The sequence below is a fragment of the Xiphophorus couchianus genome, chromosome 2 (assembly GCF_001444195.1).
Source record: "Xiphophorus couchianus chromosome 2, X_couchianus-1.0, whole genome shotgun sequence".
NCBI classification, from domain to species: domain Eukaryota; kingdom Metazoa; phylum Chordata; class Actinopteri; order Cyprinodontiformes; family Poeciliidae; genus Xiphophorus; species Xiphophorus couchianus.
The window spans coordinates 24,693,995-24,709,173 of NC_040229.1; the positions used below are offsets into that span (position 1 = coordinate 24,693,995).

Here is a 15,179-nt window from a genome sequence, read left to right on the forward strand (position 1 = left end):
CTGGTAAGCGGTATGGCTTGGTAAGACTTCGTCACTTCAGGGTGTAAAACAAATGTGTGATTTATTTGCAATTTGAACACTTACTGGAATGGGTCCCCTCTGCTCTGACTACTGGTGAGGGTATGGTGTTGAACAGATGACTGTGTGAGACTGGCTGCAGTGCTGAGGAAGCAGGAGAAGCTAACGGCAGCTATCACTGCTAGCTCAGGACAGACAGATTGCCTGCAGCCATGAAAGCCTCCAACAACACAGAAACAGAGTTGCTAGATTTATCACAAGTTGTTTTGGACAAAAAAAGTTGCTAGAAGGGACTGAAAAATCGATAAATACAGCCACAAAGTGGATAAGCTGACAACAGTGCTTCTTTCCTCTTCATCAGAGCCCCGCTCACTCCGTCCGCTTCTGTCTCTCTTAGCTCCGGCCACTTTGCTTGAATTTTTCTAAATTTGCCAGAGGCGTGGTTTAGCTTTCAAAGGGGAGCTACTTACAAGTTAAGCTAGGAGGAGGAGGTTCACCTTCATAGCAAGACAATGGCCGTGAAGTCTTATTCTACCACAAACTGATTTATTGATCTTCCCTTCAACTTTAACCAGTTTCACTATTGTGCTTGATTAAATGCATTCCATCATCATGATGCAGCCACCATTATGGTTTGGTATGTCCTCAGGCTGGTATTTTTCCACTAAAAATAAGCCAGACAGCTCAATTTTAACAAACAATACCTTTCTTCTAGCTTCTCATTTGAAAAGTTAAGTGAAAGGCACAGCTAATCGTATCAGTAAAGGGGGATGAATATTAAGGCAAGTCATAGATTTGAGGTTTGCTTTGAAAAAACTAATTGAAAACCACATCTTTTTTCTTTCATACTTGTACACTATTTTGTATTGATGGTTTACATAACATTTACCAGTTTTATGATTGTAACGCTACAAAATGTGGCGATACCATTTGCAAGGTAGAGTGAACACGCCCCCAGTGGAAACCAACGTGAGCCGGGCGCTTGTAAGGCTACAGCAGATTATGTATTAAATATGGATGGAAATTTGCAGAAGGAGAAACTCAGAAGTGAGGAGCTGTCATTTCACCCTAACTTCTTCTGACAGCCTCCATCCAAGCTCCTCATTTCGCATCTCGGAGCCAGGTATAATATGATCCGAAGCAGGGTGCAAAACTGTTTTTTGAATGCCAGCGTGCACCTTAGCAATTTCCCAGACTAAATAAAGTCTGATGTTGCTGTTGTGAGAGCAACAGTTGGCTGCGAAAAGCAACAACAGCAGGCTGAAAACTGGAAATGCAGCTTTTCACAGGTGCGGTGTGATGGCGCCTTGTGCTGAAGCATAAAAATATGATTAGACAAGTGTTGGTGTCAGTGGTGTGTGTGTGCCACATATGTATCTAAATCTGTGAATACGCTGTTTGCAATAGCTTCTGTATGCGCTGTAGCCTTCCTATTTCTGCAAATATCCAGAAATTAAGGCACATGTTGAATAAAAGAGATAACTTCATGTCTAACAAACTTACACAATGCATATAGGGTATTGTTAGACCTAAAATTATGGCCTAACACTGGATTTCTGCTAGGGGACATGTTAGAAGAAGGTGCTTACCAAGCATTGTGGTTTGGGGTCTTTACAAACCTCATTTGCCTTCCAGAGCAATTGATACTATTGGATCGGTATGTTGGAAGCTTGGAGGCCGAACATACACATGCCGGTTACTTGGTATTATTAAAGACATTCCTTAGCAGTCTGTGAGACCCCACTGCTTTCCTGCTGGGGGTTTAGGGGAGAGGGAGGTGCTATTGCAGCAGCATGCCTGTGAGCACCAGAACGAAAGATTTTAAAGCCTTTTTAAAGCACTAACAATGCATTTGAAATTGTTGTATCACCTTTAAACCTTTTCACATTTATCCAGGCTGCAACAACAACCCTTAATGTTTCTTCAGAGCAATTGAATGTGATAGACCCAACACAAAATTGCTTCAATGTTAAATGGAAGGGAAATGATGCCAGATTAACAAAGGTTTTTACAAATTTTCTGAAAAAAAAACAAACAAACAAAAAAAAACATTTGGCTTGCATTTGTATTGAACCTCCCACTGGCCTTGTTCTACTTTCTAGAACCGCCTGTTGCTGTAATAACAGCAACATGACAAAAAAAAACAGAGTTTCATTAGTGTGATTTTTTTATTTTTTTTACAAGGTGTTTCATCACTTGCTTTATATTTCAGATTATTAGTGCATCTTATGGGCAGCAAGACAGCCATATCTTCAGCATGTGTGTGTGTAGGAGGTCATGCATAATGCACACCGACCCCCTCCTGCTCCAGCTCTGAAAGCAGCCCTTGCTCTTTCTGACGTCGTAGCTTTTCCCCTGCCCTGCCTCACTTTCTCAGCAACACATAATACAGAGCTGAGGGGGTGGAGTGGTGTGGGGGGGACAGGGAATTGCAAGTAAGTGAATGGGAGCGACAAGCGAAGACAATAAGAAACATGCAAGGATAAGGAGCTCTCACTTCAATCGAAGCTCCACATGCTGCTCCCTCCTTGCCGTTAAGCTGTAATCAGGAGCAGCCATGTGCTCAGGTTCATCCCCACCGCGACCCCTGTGGACCGGCGCTGAAACATATGGATCGTCTCCATGGTAATTCAGTTGGGTTTTCGTTCACGGGTTGGTGTACCATGGAAACCTGTCTGTCATTTCTGCTTCCTTTTCTTTTCTTTTATGTTTAAACCGCCTATCCTGAGAGATCTTATCAGGAGTCTGTTCACCGGGGTCGACAGTGCAGGAGATTTGCTGACTCTTGTGTTTAGTGACCAGCTAAAAGCAGAGATGGAGGTCCTGTGGGGTTAACGTGAGATTGTCTTTTTCTCTTTAGTGTGCTTGGAGTCGGAGAACTCTGGGGAGACCGAGGAGCAACAGCAATAAGGGCGACTAGAAACGCCAGACGCATTCATTTAGCTCACTGTGTGAGTTAAATAACAATAATAATAAAAATGTCCGTGTTTTCACTTTCCAAAAGAAATAAAGGGAAAGTGGGTCAATGGAAGAGAAAGATGTTGCGGAATGTGTCACAATTTGGCCTCATTAAATGAGCATGCAGAAAAATTGTGCGAGTCTGGATGGGTGATTTCTGCAGGGATTGTGTGTTTGGAGGACTTTGCGCATCCGTGCGGTAATCCATTAGGAGGGACGAACAGCAGGAAAGAACAAGGCATGAAAAATAAGTGATGCAGCAATAATCCCTTTGATCACATATCAGCAAATCCCACCTGAAAGCCATCTCTTTGCGAGGTTTGACATCGCTTCGGTCGCACCAACTGAAAGAGAGCAACACAAAGTCACAGCGAAGCTGCAAAATTTCGGAAAAATAAAAAGACTAATGGTGAGGAGGGGCACACTAATGATGGCGCTACAATGCCAGCCACTTTTTCCCCCCCCGAGAGGCTGGAAAATATGAAGTCAGCAGAAAGGAGCCGCACGAGTTCCCGAACTTTCTCAACTCACTGGAGAGCTTCAAGAGTTCTCCCATTATGGAACAAAGCAGCGACAAAACAATGTATGGCCCACTTATTTTTGCAGAGTGCTTTGAAATCATTTTTTAAATGGAGCACTTACATGTGCGCGAAATAAGTATTGTAAAGGAAGAATAATTATTAAAAACTTTAGACAAATCGTTTGGCTCGTCTTCTTCCTGAAAACCCGGGTCCTCTCAGCGGGCGGGGCAGCCGCTAGAAAGTGGAACCACCACACTGCGCGTTGATGTCACAGATCACAGAGTTTAATTCTATATGAAGCAACACATGAATCAATTAACAAAGCTGCAGAAATACAGAGATATACTCATTACCTGTAACAGGAAAAAATAGAGAAGGAAGAACACGAAAAGACAAAGACGCGTCTTTGGAGAAAGCTTATGTAAAAACCAAAATAGGGGTAACTTTCTGAATTATTACTCCTGTGCACGAACTCTTATACTGAAGGTGTGTTTTCCTTTTTAATATATTCAATTAAGGCGTACCTCTGGTTGACCAACTGGAAGCTACCTTGGACACTCAAAAAAACTTAGAACTCCTCCTAATTTATGCCAAAGATCAAAGGCCATTTGCTCTCTGGTTCACAAAAGAGCGAACAGCTGCATCCTGGCCTCCTGGTTTCTACGGTCATTTGGGTAAAGAAAAACATAAGATAAGATTTCACAGATACTTGTGGAATCCGGAGTCTCTCCCGTTATCTCTCCTTACATAAATTCTCAGGACAAACTTAAATCCAGTAATTTGGTTCAAGGAAAGGTTATCTTCACAAAACCCCATTTAGCATAAATCCTGAGCAATTTTCTAATAGTAAAACAAAACATTTCATTGTAACAATTTCCATTTGCTTCTAATATTGTCACAGATAATACAGTTTTCAAATACATTCATCATTTTGTAGTTTAAAAATGGAATAATACAATCTTCAGTAAAAACATGGTATTAATATTTAGAAATTAAATGTTAGGGTTTCAATCTTTTATTTTGCATTCATTTTACACCATCCCAAATGCTGGCCTCTGGCAGGTCTCCCCCACTGCCTGCAAGAATGTTAATTTTATGGCTCTGTGCTCTGGCCTCTGCGGGAGGCCCCATTTGAGTGATCTGCATTTTGACCCCTGTTTGTCTGATTCAAAATAAGAGTGTGAAATGTACCTTTTTCCGCCTGCCGTCAGATTAACTATTTTAAACACTAAAATAATAATTTTCCTCAACATTATGTCAACATTTTTCCCCAGGAAGTATGTTTCGAATGGAAACATTTCTCGTGTTAAATCCACTCTGTCAGTAACAGCCCAATTCGTCAACACATGCAAAGAAATCAAAGCAAATAAGTTTATCAATTAAGTTATGTGCATACAAGCAACAGATACCGAAATTTAAGAGCGAGACAAAAGAAAATTGCTGAAATCTGTCCGTATTTAGAGGGCAATGTTGCTTCTTACTGCTGCACATTAACATTGGCTGGTGTAGTCCTAATTGATGGCCTATAAAATGTTTCTCATTTCAAGCCGTCCATGACAAGTAAAAAGCAAGGAACCCTCTCTAAACCTTTGGAACATTATAGCTTGCAAAATATACTGATGGCATTGCCAACAAAAGCATATCAAAAGTTCAAGTTAGCAGCAACGGCTGAAAGCTCTCTGAAAAACTCTCTAAATTCTCGATTCTAAAGAAAAAAAATGAACCGAGTCAATGAATGACTCAACTAGGATCTAATTCAGATTATATAGAAGAAACAAAAGATTGGATTGTTTAGAAAAGGTGCAGACAGCCTTTGTTGGATAAAAACCACAATACATGAGAATGGAAACAAGATACAATGTGACAAAGGTTTGTCTGCTGCATACTTGATTAATTACAGTAGGATCGTTCAATACATATTCCCTGGCCATTGCACTTTATTACACATATCTTAAATCATCATCCAATTGCAGTTTTTTTTCTATTTGTGGATTACTAATGTTATTAACAACAGCTGGTGTGAATTTCAAGTCAACAACTTTAATTAGACATAACCAAATGAGAAAAACGCATTCAATACTATTTTCCCCCCAGCGTATTTCTAAGGAGGTCACGACAGATCAGCTTAAAAATACCAGAGGGATGGAAAAGCATGCACTTTTTATTTTCTCTTGGTGTGTTTCAAAGTTTCCCTAAGGCGGCACACTGTGCTGTTTATGACTTCCAGAGAGCCTTAGAGGATTCCTGTTTGTGCGCCTTTGGAAAGTTTCACTGCTGACGAGGGAAATTTTTTTTTTGTTGCACCAATGCTGGAGAGGAGCTGCGTGGGCCGAGGACACTGTCAGGTGCAAAAGGGTTTGTGCGTGAGTGCGCGGGCGTGCATGTGTGGGCGCTGGAGAGAGCAGAGGATGGCAGCGGTAACAGAGGGGGAATCAGGAATCGAGTGAGAACGAATTGAGAGAAATGCTTGGCGGCTCGAGCAAGTGGGAGGACCAGCAGAGGAGAATGTCTTTAGACAGCTGCAAATGTCTGATGATGTTTATTGATTAGTGACAGCATGTGTTTGTGTAAGACCTTTGTTTTTCCTTTTTGTCCTTGTGGATTGAGGAGCATTTTCCCCCCCACAGTGATTAGATAATCTTTCCAAGCATTACAGAAAAACAAAAAAATCTCTTTTCACATGCCAGATTGATGACTGATGTCTGGCTAGAAATGACCTCAGTCAGAATAAAGGCGTATTAAGACATTTAGACTCGCAACTCTGTGTAATTCTGAACATGAGCTAATGTCAGCCATCACTCTGTCCACTTTACGCTCGCTTGAGTGTTATTATTTTGAGGACGGTTATTACTGAAGAATACACACTTGCCATCACTGCACGCTGAATTTCCCGCGTTAACAGCAGGCCTCGGGCTATGATGAAAGGAAAGAGGTCCCTGGAGTTACCACAACAGGAACAAGCTTGTTAGGGAGGAAGAGTTTTCTCCTGAGACAGCATCCATGTGTTATGACGGTCAATACACAGCCTTCAGCAGTGTATTAAGCAGCATTAGCGAGTACATACAAATGATTCAGTAAGTCTATTTTGTGAGTTTCAGACGCTTAAAATGCTCCGGGATTTGTTTGTTTGTTGGTTTAGGAAGGTAAAATGCTCCCTGATTAACCAGAAACTGGTTTAATAAGTGATTGTAGCTGCAGATCCTTCACTCGTTAAATCTGGAAGACATTTCCCTAATGCCAGGCTCAGCATTGCATAGGGAGCCTGAAAGAAAAACCAAGTGGGTTTTACTCTGTAACCTACGGCTTTTTACAGCTGGCAAATCAGTATTTTATTTCAAAAAACAGAAAGTGTGTCTTCTTTACTGACTGTGAACAGCAACTAAAAGTGTTTCAAGTAAAGCCTGAAAAACTTTCAAAATGTGACAAGAACTAGTAAAGCTGGTTTACTAATTATAAATAGTGATTATATACATATGGAATCATACAGATGCAGATAATTATGACACTTGTACAGTGATTTTAATTAATTATTTTAAAAAACATGTTTGTCACAAACAAATTTCAACGTATTTTATTGGGATGTAACGTGATTTTTTTTAAAAAGTAGTTTGTGGTTTGAGATATTTTTACAAATAAAAATATAAAAATCAGGCATCCATTTGTATCCTGCACCATTTTACTCGAGTACCCTTAAATAAAATCAGTCGCTTTCGGGCGTTGAGAAGTTATCAGTGACCCTTTGTGTGTAAATGAATCTCAATACAACTGATTCTGGCCTCAGAGGATTTGTTGGAGAGAACTTGTGAACAAAAAGTGTTCACTAGAAAGAACATTTAGGTGACAAACTATTGAGTCGAGCTTGGAACATCTAAAGAAGCATCAACTCGTTATCTGAAACTAGCTAGCGAAGTACATCAACCTGAACACTTCATCCCACTGGTAAGGCTTGGTAGTGGCTGCATCATGCTGTGGGGAAGCATTCATTCAACAGGGAAATAGAAACTTGTGAAAAGTAGAAGCAAATCTATGCTTTAGACTGGTCTAGTCAAAGTTAAGACCCAATCGTGATAAGGAATCCATGTCCAGATGTGAAAACTGATTTTCAGAGACGCTCGTAATCAAATTTGACAAAGTCCAAACTATTTTGGAAAGATGAATATGCAAAAAAAATCCCACCCGACAAGAGTGGGACAACAATGAGTCTACAAAGTGTTGACCGAGCAGGGCTGAGTAAAAATAAATGCTCACACTTATCAGACTTTTGATTCACAAGCAAACATTTGGATGAAATCCCACAAAGTACCGTAGACTGATGTTTTTGACAAAATGTGAAAAAGTTGAAACCCTTTACGAGGCAGTGTGCGAATGATTTAGGCCTCACCCAGTTCACATACAGAGGCGGCCCTCTAAAGTTCAGTTTAAGGGCACGGCTTGACAGGAAGCCTGGACGCAGGCAGACCGGCAGGCCTCTGGACCTGGCTTTCTCTCTACACTGATAAACATCCTCAATGCAGAGTTCCTCACAGGGCCGCCCTGTCTGCACAACCATTCAAAACATGCAAAACAAGATTCTTCTTTGTTTGGACACACACACACACACACACACACACACGCCTGCATACACAGAAAACATTCCAGAGATTTTTCTCAGTAAAAATCACTGATTTAGAAAACAAGAATGCTCTGTGTTTAATGTAACAACGCTCCATGGAATAAAGCTGCAGCTGTTCAGCACGACCTTGCAGAGGAGGGAAAAAAAAGACAATTCTCAACCCTGACAATAACATATGCTACTCATGTAACAGAGCCAACACTGGGCCTACATTATACTATTGGCTGGCAGCCATGTCTCACCTCACAGTCTCCATCAAAAGTGAGCATATGCCCGTAGCTGACCCCACGGTGCCCACTCATAATGAAAACAATCATCTCCCTGTCTCCTCGCGCGCTATCACCTCTCCCCAGCTCCTCTCAACAACCCCTGTAGTAGCTAGAAACACTTCCTCAGCTGAGATAAACATCAAGCCGCTACCTTTTCTTTCCCCCTCTCCTTTCTCCTGAACCTACGTGTGCTGCGAACAGCAAAAAACGCTGACTAAACGAGCAGCAGCACCGACCTGTGGAGTCCAGAGCCTCTTCTATGAGTGGAGGCAAGCGCAGTCCATCCATATCTCCCCCCTCTCCTCTGGAGAAGGCGAGTGGGCGACAGAGGGTCAGAGGACTCCGCGCGCGCCCACCTCCGCCGCCGCAGGTGGACAAACACACGGAAACGTACCGAGTCGAGTGGCTGGCTCACACGGAGAAACCGAGCCGAGCGGTGTTTGCGTTCCCCGGGAGGATCTGGGGGAGTGGGAGCGTGGGAGAGATGCCGAGAGGACCGAGGGGAGGAGCGGAGAAGGAGGGAAGGATGCTGTTTTGCCAGACGGCAAGCTCCGTCTCCCTCCGCGCGGTCCCTCCCTCCTCTCTCTCTGTCTCTTTCTCTCTCTTCCTGTCTGCACGCTGTACTCGCTGTTTACTACATGGGCATGTTTTTTTTTCTTTCTACTTCACCCCTCTTCCTTTCATGTGCTATTTGCTCCTGTTTGCTTCACACTACTACATCTTATGAATGCTCACCACATGCTCACAAACACGCATTCACCCATTCATCACAGCACTGGGATAGGGCTCATAAATCAAGATGAATCCTGTTAATGGTTTCCATTCATCAGAATCAGATGAGACTAGACAGACATAAATCATAATCAAGTCTCAGCATCATTCGTAAAATCATAGTTCTTTCTTGTTTAGGGGAAAAAATATAATCCAAGTGCCTGCTGTAGGTAGATATGGAAGAGGCTGCATGCAGGGAAAGGTGAGGTTGAATGAGGATCTGCTCTGTCCTTGTGTGCAGGGTCGTATTGGATTAATGTGCTTAATGGCTTTTCTTGCTTATCCATGGTTGTTTAAAAAAAAAATAGGAGATCCTTCTTAACTAATCCACATAATGCAGACTCGTTTAACATTTCCCATGAATGTCTGCAAGCTAAAGCTGAATAATGCCTGAACTCTGGTGATCCCCTTTCCCAGGAACACTCATTTCTGCAAGTCAATTCAAGAGTCTTCTAGACCAGTGGTTCCCAGCCTCGGTTCTCAAGCCCCCACCGCCAGTCCTGTATGCTTTAGGTGCCTCTTTACTGCCACACAAAGAGTGGCTTCAGCAACTCTAGGTGGCATGCAGAATCATGTCAGGATCCACAACACCGTCTCCTCCTCCATCACCCTCAGCCCTGGCTCGCCGCAGGAGTGCGTGCTGAGCCCCCTCCTCTTCACTCTTATGACGTTTGACTGCTCAGCAAGACCCCAGCTGTCATATAGTAAAGTTTGCAGATGGGACGCATCATGAACAGTGATGAGTCCAAATACAGAGAGGAGGTGGAACAGCTGGTGCAGTGGTGCAGAAAAAATAACCTCTGCGTCAAAGTGAAGAAGACCGAGGAGATGGTGGTGGATTTTAGAAGGGACAAGGATCCTCTTCAGTCCCTGTACATCCGATTAGCAGCTGTGGAGGTGGTCTCCAGCTACTGGTACCTGGGTGTGTACATATCCAATGACCTCACCTGGAGTACCAACACCTCCCGTATGGTCAGAAAGGCCCACCAGCGTCTCTACTTCCTCAGGAGCTTCTATCGCTGTGTGGTGGAGAGCGTTCTCTGCACCTGCATTACCGTGTGGCACAGCAGCTTCACTGCTGCTGAGAGGACGGCTCTGCAGAGGATGCAGTCTTCAAGCTGCACAGAAGACTGTGGGGAGCAGCCTTTCCTCCACCTCGGACCTCTACACAGCACGATGCAGGAGGAGGGCGCTCCTCATCATGAAGGACTCCACCCATCCTGCACATAAACTGTTCCAGCCGCTCCCCTCAGGCAGGAGGCTGAGGAGCATCCAGATCAAGACCACCAGGCTGAGAAACAGTTTCTTCCCTTCAGCCGTCCGACTCCTGAACTCGGGCTGCACCAAATGCAGCTTCACCTCATAGATTATTTACACACATAACCATATATATAAATATATCACTTAAATTACTTTATTGTTCATTAGTTTATTTATTAGTTTTATTTATTTATTTTGTGTGTGTGTATGTCTGGATTTCTTGATCTGGGACCTGAGTACAAATTTCGTACCGCAAATTATCAAGGTGGTACGACAATATAATATCCTTGAGTCCTTGAACAAGTTGTGCAGTCATTTGAATCAGGAGTGCTGAAACAGAGACACATCTAAAACATGTAGAACTAGGGGGGCCAGAAGTCCAAGGTTGGGAACCATTGTTCTAGACCGTAGTGGGTTTACAGGTAAAGATCTGCATGTATCAGTGATGTAAACTTGTAGTGCTGTCACAAGAGGTGAGGCAGCATTTCAAAGAAAGACAGTGAAGAATAAGACACTATGTTGCTGTGCTTATTTTCATGCAGAGTGAGGTATTGCAAGTATTTATAACTTTTCAGATGACATATCTGTTAATCACTATCCAATTCCTCCCTCTGGTTTACTTTCTCTTTGCTTCACCAGATAGTCTGTTTAGGTCTTTTTGCACTGCAGGGCCTGGAATGGGTTCAAACGAGGGTTCGACGTAGGTGCGTTTTTGAGGATTTGGGTTTTCTGTGTGTTTATTTAGCTCCTGTGTTGTCCCGTCTGCCCCTTGATTGTTCCCAGCTGTCTCTTGTTTCCCCTGATTACCTTCCTGTGTTATACCCACCTGTGTCTCTTGTTCCCTGTCGGGTCTTCGTTTATCGCTTACAGTCAGTAGTCTTACTTCAGTTCTTGTAATTATTTACCAGTTGCTACCAGACTCAGAGCTTTGCCGCTGCTCACCTGTGCTGCCTGGATTTTGTGAATTGTTTGTTCATTAAAAACCATCATTTGCACCTTAACCTGGGTCCAACCGCATCTACCTCACCGCCTCAAACCTCAAATCATGACAGCATTAGCCTATGGCTCAATTCCACCCAAATCTTCTTTCGTCAGCCATTGACGAAATAAGTCACTGGCTGACTTCTTTCGGGCCAGCCCTTGAAGTCAGCCATTGTCAACACTGCTCATTCTCTTTAGTAGTCTGCTGCTGGTTTTTGCTTGAGCTCATTGTTTTAATTATTTGATGGATTCTACCCCATTACATTTTTTTTCTCCTCAGCTTCCTCGCTGACGTGCCTCAACAACAGAAGCTCAATGTTGCCCGTTGTTGTTTTCCAAATGAAATGCGCTCACATACAGATTGCCACGTTTTTGATATAATGATCCCCGCCATCTTTTGAGGCAACATTCAGGCCAATGCAAACACAACCAGGGGCAGGAAGTGCAAGAAGGCTCTTTGCTTTCCTTCTGTCCAGCACTTCCAAGTGAACCAAGACCCACGTTTTCAGTGGAAACAGAGTTTACTTGTTCCAGATAAGCTTTAGTCATATCAGTATTAGTTCCTTTGTAATAAAATTGCTTTTTATGGTCCATATTAGTAAGTATTACCCATCTATTGTTCAAGGAAAGGGTTTACAGAAGCAATGTCCTGAGTGCAGCCCAGGAGCTATTTATGGTCCTTGCGACGATTATGCAAACTCCATGACTGTAGTTGAATAATGGTACCAGAAAAGGCAGCTGTTACAGATGTACACTCAATTTAAGAATATGTCTTTATTGATTTTAATGTTAGAATAACTATGATCACAAATATGGGCATCCCCATTTACTAAACTTGGCAAAATTTACTTGGTATGTGTGATCTCGGTCCAAATGGAGAAAAGTCTGGACAGCACTGGTTTACTGGCTCCAACAGATGAATTGGTTTTAAATAGGCACCATGGGTGCTCTCATCTGCCAACTCACTGTTTAGCATTGTGGTTTCAACTATCTGTGCCACCGTCTGGTGGTTTTCTTCTCCTTTAGCCTTTGTAGTTTTCTGTTGATGTTCATTGTGGATGAACAGCTCTATGCATAGTTTTGTTAAACGTGTCGCAGTTTTACAGTCCCTTGCTCTTGTGGTAATGTTGTGCTTCCTTGTTTTATTTTGAGTGTCTGTACTTCCCAGTTGGTTTTGCTTCATGCTCACTTCACACTCTGATACAGTTTAGTTGCTTTCACATCTGTCTACTGTGACTTACTGTATTACTTCCTTCCGTGTCTCCCATGTTTCCTTTATTTTTTTGCCACATCTTTTGTCTTTGTTGTACTGTGTCTTTCTCTTCGTGCATAGACACCTTTAATCTTTTTTTTGTTTGTTTTGTTTTCTGCTTTCATGCAAACCCTGCCTCAAAAACAAATCTTGTTTCCAAAGATAATTTATTCATTATTCATCTGTCTTTAGGCCTCCACTGATACAGGACTAGAGCCGGTTACAGACATCAAACTGTTACAAAGGCTGTGGAGTACTGAGGATGAGTGTAGTTGGTAAAAGGGACGATACACACTGGACATGTTAACGCTTAACTTGAGAATGACTGGCATTGTGAAGGAGACTAGTCAAAGTATCAGAAATCAGACTGGGTTTAATCCAGTGATCAGCAACACAAGCTGTCTTGTCCAAGTGAAGGTGAACCAATCTAACTCCAATATTACAATTAACAAATGTGTGCACATTTGTACAATAATACGCAGAATGATTGGCGAGGTGGGGTTTTATAAGTGCCCTTGCTCAGCAGCATATCAACAGACAACATTTGGAAACCAACCCCCCAAAGTTTGGACTGAAAAGCAACTATTTTTCCCCCCACTGAGCCACAGTTGCCTCCAAACGATACAACCAGTACGTCTCACGCAACTATGTGGAAAGGAATAAGTACAAACAGAAGCAATTTTAAAAAGTAGCAATAAGCAGCTGAATGATTTAGGTACATCTATCAAGGCTATAAACAAAATTCAAGCAGGGCCTTTGAATGAAAAAGAGCTACCAATGTCTGTCAAAATGTGTGTAGTTGTGAACATTTCTTGGTTCTTATGTTGTCGTCCTTCAGACTCACAAATGTAAATCCAGGCGAAATCTGGCCGCTGTTCAGTTGGAGCTGGCTCGGTTCTGATTAGCTGGAAGCAGAACACAGTGCATGGTACCAGCATGACAGCCCAATCTTAGTAGTTCTGTTTTCTGAGAAATCATTGTTTGTTTGTTTTTGTTGTTGTTGTACATCAATTGGAAAAAAAACAGACTAAACATAGCAATCAATAACCAGAATGAGATATTTATTGTCTTACCTACAAGTTTTCTTTCAAACATCTCACTAACTTGAAAAATAAATACACTTCTCCTGTGCTCCACTCTTATTTCTGGCTGCAACAATTAAGCGGTCTGACAGAATACAAGAGCGGCAAAGCGTTAATTGCAACACTGCAACAGTATTTGAGCAGAAACTTGCTTTTCCAGTCGCAGCCAAGCCGCATGGGAGGAAGTCTCGTAATGAGTGCAAAGAAATGTAATAGAGCAAACTCGGTTTTCAGTGCCACTCAGGGAAATCACAGGACAAAAAAAAAAAAAAACATGAGCCAAGTCTTACCTCTCACTGTTTTTCATTGTTTCCGTAATCACACAGAGGCTCAGTTACTTCCTCAATTTGCTCATGAACATTTCGGTCGGAGGCTCTGTGACCAAATTAATTTACCCATAATGAGATCCAGACGGGCTGTTTGCAACAGAGGCTGACAGCTAGCTTTGCACATTACTGATCACTTCCCCTGCATTGTTCATTTCCTCCCCTTCTGCATGCCGAGTGTGTCTCACTGTCTGCTGCTTGCCAACGCCACGCTACAAACATAACACCACCCCCACCGATTTTCATCACCGGCATACTCTTTATCCTCTGTCTGTCCCTCACTTCTGTCTTTCAGCTGCTATCACATCAGGCAGCTCCTGTCGGTGGGGCACGTTAAGGAGCCAGAAATGTGAGGCGTGTCAGGAAACTCTGAGGACGTGTCAGCATGGAGACAAGAGAGAGAGAGAGAGAAGGCCAGACTCAACTTTTGTCTGTCCCTGTAGGAGGATATTCCTATCAAAGCGTTGTCAGGGAGCAGGAAGCGCTCAGCAGGCACACTGACACGAAAACGAGATACGAACACACATGTTTGGGTCTCTCTACAACCTGCTGACGTCTGAAAGAGGAAGCGTCGAGGAGGGAAGCAGAAGTTTCTGAGACGGAAACAGAAAGAGAGGCGCTCAGCGAGGGCTTGTTCCCACCTGCTGTGAGCAGCAGGTTGTTTTGCAGGAAAGGACAAGAAAAAAACTGATGAATAAAGCTTGTTCTAAAGCAAAACAAAAACAAGGATTGCTACAAACATTTTACCATGACTTGAAATTGTACCCTTGTTGACGTTTTATCTTCAACAAGGGTTGGAGATAAAACCCTTATCTTCAAGGTTCTCTTTTTTTTGCCGTCTCTTTTTTTTTTTTTTTTTGAGTCGGCAAACTGTGTCATGCATCAAAGCATCTTTAAGTACCTTAGAGAAAAATAAATACATCAAAAGAGAATTGGCTAAATCCATGGAGAAAATAGAAATAACCAGCGCTCCAAAAATATACAAAGATTTTAATATTGGCAAAAAAAAGAAAGAAAAAACACACACAATGTGTCTGTATAGAGATTGAAGGGCTTTTAAGCCAAAAAAAAAAAAAGGATCAACTGAAGCAATCAAAAACCATGAAGCACATAAAATAAGATGCAGGAA

The 15,179-nt window shown here is 42.5% G+C and overlaps 1 protein-coding gene across 4 annotated transcripts in view; it reads right to left on the reverse strand.

The window, feature by feature from the left end:
- LOC114154373 (coiled-coil domain-containing protein 136-like) overlaps nucleotides 1–14,353 on the reverse strand; it is a 39,808-nt gene extending 25,455 nt beyond the window's left edge. For 3 of the 4 annotated variants that reach the window (XR_003597559.1, XM_028033431.1, XM_028033423.1), the window contains exon 1: nucleotides 8,615–8,944. Coding sequence is in view for 2 of the 4 variants with exons in the window: in XM_028033431.1 (XP_027889232.1) it covers nucleotides 8,615–8,666 (52 nt within the window). In the remaining 2 variants the exon portion in view is untranslated. Of the gene's footprint in view, nucleotides 1–8,614; nucleotides 8,945–14,014 lie in introns of those variants that run through there. The other variant, XM_028033440.1, reaches the window with a different exon arrangement.
- Nucleotides 14,354–15,179: the final 826 nt, after the last annotated feature.